At 39.6% G+C, this 9,424-nt stretch overlaps 1 protein-coding gene across 1 annotated transcript in view; it reads left to right on the forward strand.

Moving 5' to 3' along the window:
* Positions 1-9,222, forward strand: part of ncam3 (neural cell adhesion molecule 3) — a 41,119-nt gene extending 31,897 nt beyond the window's left edge. Inside the window, exons 6-20 of the mRNA XM_068323588.1 lie at positions 3,306-3,377; positions 3,490-3,687; positions 3,774-3,911; positions 4,102-4,245; positions 4,465-4,582; positions 4,885-5,039; positions 5,310-5,443; positions 5,566-5,701; positions 5,814-5,981; positions 6,241-6,360; positions 6,771-6,985; positions 7,067-7,235; positions 7,358-7,553; positions 7,642-7,749; positions 8,000-9,222. Coding sequence (XP_068179689.1) covers positions 3,306-3,377; positions 3,490-3,687; positions 3,774-3,911; positions 4,102-4,245; positions 4,465-4,582; positions 4,885-5,039; positions 5,310-5,443; positions 5,566-5,701; positions 5,814-5,981; positions 6,241-6,360; positions 6,771-6,985; positions 7,067-7,235; positions 7,358-7,553; positions 7,642-7,749; positions 8,000-8,036 — 2,108 coding nt within the window. The 3' untranslated portion in view covers positions 8,037-9,222. The remainder of the gene's footprint in view (positions 1-3,305; positions 3,378-3,489; positions 3,688-3,773; positions 3,912-4,101; positions 4,246-4,464; positions 4,583-4,884; positions 5,040-5,309; positions 5,444-5,565; positions 5,702-5,813; positions 5,982-6,240; positions 6,361-6,770; positions 6,986-7,066; positions 7,236-7,357; positions 7,554-7,641; positions 7,750-7,999) is intronic.
* Positions 9,223-9,424: the final 202 nt, after the last annotated feature.

Consider the following 9,424-nt stretch of genomic DNA (forward strand, 5'->3'; position numbering starts at 1 on the left):
CGTGATAGGACTCAGAGGAAAGAATCATCAGCAGATGAAAAAGCTGTGTAAGTGGTTCATTTGGTCACATCTTCACTTAAAGGAACATGGTATAGGACAGGGTCAAGACCGAGACTGATGGATAGAATCTCCTGATGGGCCCACAGACAGTATTCAAGAAGTGAAGACGAGATAGCCAAGCTGTGATCCCAAGGACACAAATGCAAATTTTGACACAATGTCTCGTACTGAAAAGTAGTTATGAAACACAATCAAACAGAATAAAACAGAATCCCACTTCACATTAAAAAGTTTCAGCTTAAAAGTAGAGTTCTGTTCTGTTCACTGACATACAGTTAGTATGACATAAGTATTATGATGGTCCTTTCCGATCCAATCACACACCGTCTTTGATCGGTAGTTTCTGTTTCCCAAATAAAGGGCAGGTCCAGTGTTTTTTTATTGAAAGAACATTGTATCCTTTAAGTTATTTGTAACCCACCTTAATTCAAATCCTGTATTAATGTGTACTGATGGATTTACGTTCTGCTCGTCAGAACACAGTGAGAGAAGCATTAGGTAGTGCTAAGAAAAAACAATGTTCACAGTGTTTCCAGAGGGATGAAAAAAACCCCAAAATTTATTTTGACAGGAGGGGTGCCCAGACGTTAAAATGTATAACAGTGGGACAGCAATACACATGCAAAAATCCAGAACCCTGAAAGTAAGGCAGCCAAAACATTATCCTGTTATTTACACTTGTTTTTCCTATTAGGACATGTCCATAAGTCTACAGTAAAAGCCTCATGTGTACTATGACTGACTGTCCATGAGAGGGTAATCAGAAACTTTGAGCATCTATTTTTGTGCTCCAGGGGGGAAGCTTTCATTCAGACTTTGATTAAAGCCTTTAATGTATTTTTATCTCACCACTACTCATTCAAACATATGTGTTTGGAATAAGATGATTAAATGCACGAGATGTAGTTAAAGACTGTCTAATTTGGTTCCTTTTGCAATCACAGACAAACAGCTTCAAAGTGAAGGAAATGGCTGTTTTAACAGAAGAACTGCTCCAACGGAGGTCTGTTGAGGTACATTGAGGTTATGCATTTGAATTGAAGGAATTTGTTTCAGCCTATGTGAACACTGTCAGGGACAGGAAATAAGGAAAAGAAAGTTCAGTTCTTAATAAATAAAAACCTCATGTATGTGTTCATCACTTTTTATAAACATTATTTTTTGGGGCATTTCATCTTTAAAGGACAGAACAACAGACAATGTGTGACACGATGTGGGAGAGAGTGAGTGGTAGACATGTGGATGTCAGCCAGACCTGGGCCCACAGCCATTATGTGAAGACCACAGCTTCTGTACATGGGTTTCACTTTCACCACTGCCCTGGTTTTGTTCATTACTTGAGTGTTACAATTTCTTTAAAATCAAAACTTATGCAAAACAGCTATATTTACTCATTTCATTGCATATAAAATACTTTTACATTTTTCTTTCCTATTGACAACCACAAACAACAGGAAATCTTATTTCTCAGTAGCTACTTCTGCTTTCCTGATTTTAGTTTTAAAAAAAAGAAGAAGAACTTATTTAATAATAAAATGCCCTCAGCATTGGGTTCTCTCTGGGTCCTCTGGTTTCCTCCCACCTCCAAAAACATGCAGTTTAGGTGAACTGATCAGTTCCAAATTTTCTGTAGGTGTGAGTGTAAGTAAGTGTGTTTTTCCTTCATGTGGCCTCCCACCTGGGGTGTACCCACCTGTAGCAGGCTGGGATAGTCTCCAGTGACACCTGAGAATCCAGATAGCTACGGTCATCTCATCGTCAACAAAATAGACGGAGGATATGCTCTAATAATCTGTTTTTACAATAGAACTTTTCTTCATGCAGGACTTCACCAGTGTGATATTGTGGCAATTTTTTTTACTAAGAACACTTCCCTCCACAACCATTTCTTTTCAATATTCACAATCCATGTGCTCGAGATGAGTGCAACTCTTGCAAACTGTAAGAGGAGGAAAGGATGGATAGATAAAAACAGCTTCCTGCATCTCTTATTCCCCTGGGACACGTCCTGTCCTGCTTTCATCTGGTAGCCTGGAGGGGGGGGGGGGGGTAGAGAGAAATAATAGCCAAGAAAAAGAAAAACAAACATGGGATAGGTATGGACGAATGCGGTTTGACGGAGTCATGTAAGACGTGAGAGCGGGACGATGTCCATCCCTCAACATCCTACATTTGTCTTCTTTAATGACTCACAGTAACTCTGGGGTGGCTAAAACAGGGATGAGAGTGATACTCTCGCTCTGTCTTTCCCTCCACCCCTTTCTCATTTCCTCTCATCACAAATGAGCCTCTATATAACCCCTGACACAGACACTTATCTTAACAAAGTTATGTGACTTAGAGTCATAAATATTGGACATTTTGTTGTTTGCAGCTTATTGTCATTTAATCTTGAAAACTTATTTTGACATTCTGCTCAGCGTTGTATGAGGACTAGAAAGCCATAACACTGAAAATAAAGCCTATAGAAGTTTGATTTAAGTGATATAGGACCGACAGCAGCTTGGTGAACATGAACCAAGACAGTCTCAGAATGGCTCTGCTGCTGCTGCTGATGGTGATGATGATATGCAGGACAGGTAAGATATTATTCAGTTTTAGCAATGTTAAGTAATGTTTTGATAATTATCACATGGCTGAAACTAAAGAAAAGTAAGTCTTGTGTATCTTCAAATCAAACTGACATTTGTTGTCAAAAATATGAGAATAAGCTTTAGATTAAGTTTACGCCTCTTTAAATCAATAACATTGAATCCAATGAATTGCAGACAACACCTTTCAGCAGGATTTTACTGTAAAAGCTAAAGATGAGGTAAATTTTTATGGGCTATAAAAGGTTATTAAGTAATATGATGGACCATAAAATGTTGGAAAGTCTGACCTATAAAATAAAAATAAAACCTGTAAAAATCTGACATATAAAACTGTATAATAAAAACCTTGAACATTTATAATGTTTTTTTATGTTTACAATTTAATAATCATTCATCTAAATATATTTATCTGTTTTATCTAAATATATATATTTTTTGCTGTGATGCTAAATCTAACTGGGAAAATAACTAAATAAATAAAACTGTTAATTCTCTTCAATAAATACCTTTATCACTACGTATAATGTGTCTTCTTAGATTGGAATTAGGATTATCATAAGAAAACATTTTTCTTCATTAAAGTTCAGGTGTTGTTTCCTGGACATGTTGTAAAAAGCAGTGCTAAAAAAGACTCTTCTTGTCCTCCTATAGATGCAAAAATGGAGATCATTACAAGTAAACAAGATGTGCTGGTGGGAGAAGAGATTTTGCTGCTGTGTAAAGGTGAGGCAATTCAAATTCTTGGCTGTAAACGACTGATTCTGAACCACAGCACCGGTCTGCATGATTATTTCCCCTCCGTCTCTTCCTTCTTTCTCCATATCTCTTGTCCTAGCTGGGGGAGACGGAGATATAACATGGAAAAAGGATGACGAAGAAATCTATGATGAAGATAAGGTATCAAAGGTGGATGAGACCTCCTCCAAACTGTACATTAAGAATGCTGCCATGGAGGATGCAGGCAGGTACATCTGCCTGTGTGAGTTCGACAGCGGACACAGTGACAACACTGCGAAGCAGCTGTATGTTTATGGTATGTTAACATTTAGCTTGTTTACAGAGACAGGTCTTTCAATTAATTACAGATCATTTATAATTCCGCATCTTAACTGCCTTCAGAGGGTCCATCATTCGGTCAGACCTCCACCTACCACGAGTTTCTGGAGGGCACCGATGGTGCAGTGCCTTGTGTGGTGACCGGCCAGCCAGCGGTGGAAGTTCACTGGATCAGAGACAAGCAAGCAATCCCAGCTAATGGTAGGACCAACAACCGGGGCCAGTACTTGGTCTTTGGCTCAAGCATCTGTCACTTGTGTCATCTGGTCATCTTAACATTAATGCAAGTTTGTCTGCTTTTGAAAGATAACAATGAAACCTCTTCCCATTATTCACTGTGCCTCAGCATCACCCTGTCTTTCATTATGTGTCTGCTTTTTTTTCACTCCAGAGGGTATGCGTGTGCGTCAGCTTGTTGATAACACAGTCATTATTGAAAAAGTGAAAAGAGAAGATGCTGGGATCTACCTGTGTCGGGCCCAGATCAGAGGACGACCCATCTATCAGGAACTCTCCATCTCTGTGGTTGTAAATGGTCAGTATTTTTGTATTAACATTAAAGAGTGCTTTGTGATCTGAATGGCACAAAGATCATTGTAATTCAAGCAAAACTTTATTCAGTGTCTGATCATTACCAGTGACTGTTACCATGGATGTCATTTTTGCTAGGTCCCTTTCATAGCATACTGTAGTCTTAATAATAAATTTGTTAAATTTATTAAATATAGTTTGAAATGTGGTTATTTCATTGCAGCTCCTCCGACTGTGCAACTGAAACAAGAGGAGAAAACAGTGTTGGCCGGACCACAAACCCACGTTACTTTTCTTTGTTTGGTGGATGGACTTCCAAAGCCCAGCATCAACTGGACCATGTAAGTCCTGATCTGAGGAGACGGGTGCATCTGTTTTGTATCTCCATGAATTCAGTTTAGACATATTATGCATCAGTTTTTCAATATTTCGAAAAATGTAATTAATTAGGATGTTCATTGTTTCCTTTATTTTGTTTGATTGAGATGTTTATCATAAATAATACATTATTAAAACATAATATTTTCTGCACTGTTTGAACTTTTTCTAAGTTGTGTTTGCAAATGTTGGGATGGTTTGCCTTTATTTTAGATGGACATTAATCCTAACATTACCAGTCTATATGTTGTTCTCTAATTTCTAGGCCGATGAGATTCGACCCTTCACATCATCTGTTTAACTCCGACCGTAGTCAGCTCACTATCAAGTCTGTTGCCCGGGCCGACTATGGAGAATACATCTGCACCGCTATCAACAAGATCTCTGAGAGCAGTGCTACCATCATGCTACATGTTTTCGGTTCGTTCAACATAGAATTGCTGTTACAAAGCATACATGGTTATGAAATATTTGTATAAATGTGCATCTCTCAACGTTAAAGAAAGGGTAAAATAATTCCTGGATCTGTCCCTCGATCCTGATCCACACCATAATGTTATGGGTTCTTTATTATCACATTGTTGCATCATAACACATTAATGCATCCAGTTCTGCTATAATTACACATTAGCATGTTTCGTTTTCAGGATTTCTCTAAATCTTAATGGGGTTCTATTTTATTTATTTCAGAAGCCCCAGAGGTTTTTGTATCGGCAGAGCAGCAGAGTGTATTGCTGAATGAGAGAGTATCCGTATCCTGTAATGTTTCTGGTCATCCTCATCCTCAGTTACACTGGCTCAACAAGCACAACGGCCAGACACTGGTGAGAGGGTGGATACACACACGTGATGTGAAGGCCATGGCTCCAGTCACCTGTTGATGCTTCGTTGTCCAGCTGCTCCAACAGCCTCAATGTCTACATTTATATGCCCCCCCCCCATACAGGACTCTACCTCTGGCCGAGTCCATGTTGCTGATGGTGCATTGGTGATTGAGGAGATGATGCCCTCTGATGGTGGTCTGTATTCCTGCATGGCTGTTAGCCCCTCTGGAAATGCATCAAGAGATGTTGCAATATACAGTAAGAGGTCTTCTTAACATTTGACCTTTACTCATAATCATAATCAACTTTTTACAATCCCAATATTTTTTAATTTTAAATTCCGCCTCCCTGACTCCCTCCTGACCCACAGCCCAGCCCGGTTTGCCCCTCTACCTGTCGGTCTTGCCTGGCCCCACCTCAGTCATCTTCTCCCTCAAAACGCTACCCATCAATGGAGGAACGCCAGTCACAAGTTTTGTCCTGCAGTGGAGGCGATGTCCTGCAGAGCAGTGGGAAGAGATCACAATCCCATCATCAGGTAAAATACTCTTTATGGGCTCTTTACAGTTGTAAAACTTGACTGAGGAGAAAACCTGTGATTCTGTTATCCAGAGTTGTTTAAGTCCACGGGACTTCAAGAAAGTTTTTTGGAGAGGTTTTACCTCTTCAGTTTGGTGATTCTGTTCTTTTTATTTATTGGATTTATAATTAACTTCATTCTAAAATCACTAATAACATTTAGTCAAGCAAAGAACTACCGCTGACTCTTTCTCTCTGTGTGTGCAATTGATTTGTAGATCCTCTATCTATCACTGGCCTGGAGCCATACACGATGTACACAGTGCGTATGGCTGCCTTGAATGCAGTGGGAGTGGGACAGTTCTCAGATACAAGCGCTGTCCGCACTCGGGCAAAATGTAAGTACCACACACACACACACACACACACACACACACACACACACACACACACACACACACACACACACACACACACACACACACACACACACACACACACACACACACACACACACTGACAACCTGACAACACACCAAACTCATAGATAATGAATGAGTGTGTGTTCCAGTCTGTTTGGTAAATGCGGTGTGTCTGAGCAAGACCCCCACTTTTGTACTACTTTTTTTCTCTTCCATCTTTTATCCTCCAATCCGTCTGATGACATCATCATCTTCGGCATCTTTGGCTACTGATGACACCGTGTGTTTACATTGTCATCCATCCTCAGATGGTAAAGTAGACACGGTTACTTTCTAAACAATGAATCATTGCTTTGTCTTATAAATCCATACGTAACCAAGACAAGTATCTCAATCCAAACATGACGAGTTAATTTTTGAACATGAATGTGTGGTCACCAGTTCTTTCCTCCCTCTCTGCCTTCTGATGGCAGGAGAACCAGACAGGCCCATTTTGTCAGTTGACAAGATGAAAGTGGAGAAGAACTCCTTCTCTGTGCCTCTTAAACTGATGAATAATGGTGGAAGTCCTCTGCAGCAATACAAGCTGAAATACAGACAGGTAGGCAACGCTGCCAATCTGCTTCTATATGGGAATCGATCGCTCCTTTGTGACCTCCAGCGTTCCTCTGTGCCTCCTCAGGATAAGGAGGGAACTAAGTGGGAGGAGACACAGCTGCCATCCGATGCCAACTTTATCTCCCTTGAAGACCTGTCTTTCAGCTTAGGCTACCAACTAGAGGTCACGGCAGTCAATGCTAATGGCTCCTCTCTTCCTGCTATGCTCAATTTCACCATAGGAGAACAGCCAGGTATGTCCACCCCCCTCCAAAAAAAAATAAAAAAAATAAAAAATGTTGTACCCACAGTGGAGCATTCATGTCAAACAGGATGTCTTTTTTTTTCTTCTTCTCATTTTCTGCTCCATTCAAAGTGTCCAGCCGCAAAATGACCAAAGGCAGTGTGGCTGCTATCGTCATCGTCATCTTCTTGCTGGTATTCTTTGTGGTCGACTTGACCTGCTGCTACAGAAATCACTGTGGCCTTCTCATGTATATTGCTGTGAAAGTCTTTGGAAAGAAAATACCAGGCATGAAAATGCTTGAGGAAGTGGAAGGAACCACTAATGGGTGAGTTGGCAGTGGAAATACCTTCAAAAATGGGAGACATTTATTGTCAAGCTTTTATTTATCATGTCTTAAATTTTTGTTTTTGTAGAGAATTGAAAGCAAAGGAGGGCAGTATACAGATGGCGGGGGTCCCAGCTAAGGAGGGTGGACAGCTCACAGAGGTCACCTGCGACAAAGTCTCCCTTACTAAACATGAGTATGTTCATTAATTACCATGCAATTAAACTATCTTACCTACACCACTTAAACACAAGATGCTGGCCATTTCAGTCTTACACTTGTATAAATTCGACCCAAAAATTGAGGAAAACGATGGCTTTTCCTTCGTAGCAATATAATCAAAATGAAGTTCCATGATATCCTGCAGAGTAAATTATCATTTAAGTGCTATTGTGTCTTAGTGTACAATTATATGCTTTTATATTGAGTTATTTTTTTTCCCACAGGAAAATGCAACCAGGTAGAGATGTGCCAAATGCATGATTCCAGAAAAAATGGCGAAAGAAGACACAACAAAGTTGGCATGTGAATCAACACGTGATTAGTGTATAGAGAAGAAAAGAATATTAAATTCATCAGTTGCTTCCTCATACCAGGCAGTGATCTATGCAAGGGATACTACTGCCATGGGAATTGCATAGGAAAACACTGAAGTCACCAATGTTTGCTCAAACTGGGCTGGTTCAGATGTTTTGTGCTGCTGAAGCACATGTTGAGCCTCTCCTATTCTCTCCTCAGTGTGAACATTACCCAGCTTCTATTTGACACGGGGGCTGCAGAGGCCACTGGCTGGTCATGATGTCATATTGTCTTCTTTTCGTTGCTCTGTCTGCCCTCAGTTTGATTAATTCACCTTATCAGTGACTTTTGTCCTTCTAGCAGGAAATCTTGACATCTGCGTTTCACAGGGTAAAATAATTGTTCTATATGCTTGTTATATTTCACAACAAATGTTTACTGCATTTTGATTCCTGTACACAGAAGATCTTATTTTATCTTCACACTTTTTGAATTCATATTTAAAATCATGTGTAATGCAGAGACTTTTACAATGATTTTTCCTCTGCTAATCGTCATTTCATGTAGGGTTTTATTTGTATTATCTTTTTTAATATTGCATTGCGGCTGCTCTTGTGTGTGTTACATAGTGTTAAAAATTTGTGTGTGTATGTGTGTGTGTGTGTGTGTGTGTGTGTGTGTGTGTGTGTGTGTGTGTGTGTGTGTCTGTGGTTTAAATAGAACTACATCCTGAAACCAGCCAGTATTTTGAACCATTTAGAGGGAATTTTCACTTAAATGAAAATTAATAATTTCCCTACAGTAATAACTAGGCACTGATATTTATTGTTTTTAAACAATGTGTGTGATATTCATCTTGAGAGGCTTTCAAATCGAGGCTATAAAAGATTTCCCTTTTTTTGTGTTAAAAAGGTTTTATATGATCTGCAACTTACACTGACCACATAGACCTGCTATTACCATCCTCCTTCAATAGGTGTAAGACATGTATAAAGTAACAAAACTGACCAATGGTCAGTGTTGTAGTGCTTGCAATTTACCTGATCATATTAATAAATTTTATTAATACTGTTGTACCATTGAACATGATTGTACGTAATGCTGTTGTTATACTTTTTTGTTTTATAAATACATGGACCATACATCCGCATTACGTGTTCCATCCTCATAACTGTTCATTCAAGCTTGTAGCTTGTAGATGATGACCATAATCGTCTCATCTAGAGTCACACATCTACTTTGTGGGTTACAAATGTTACTGGAGCCCATCCCAGCTGGCTACGGGCAAGAGGTGGGGTACACCCTGGACACATCGCCAGCATATCACAGAGCCACACAATACAGTAGATGCA

Source organism: Antennarius striatus, chromosome 9 (assembly GCF_040054535.1).
Source record: "Antennarius striatus isolate MH-2024 chromosome 9, ASM4005453v1, whole genome shotgun sequence".
In the NCBI taxonomy this organism is placed as follows: Eukaryota; Metazoa; Chordata; class Actinopteri; order Lophiiformes; family Antennariidae; genus Antennarius; species Antennarius striatus.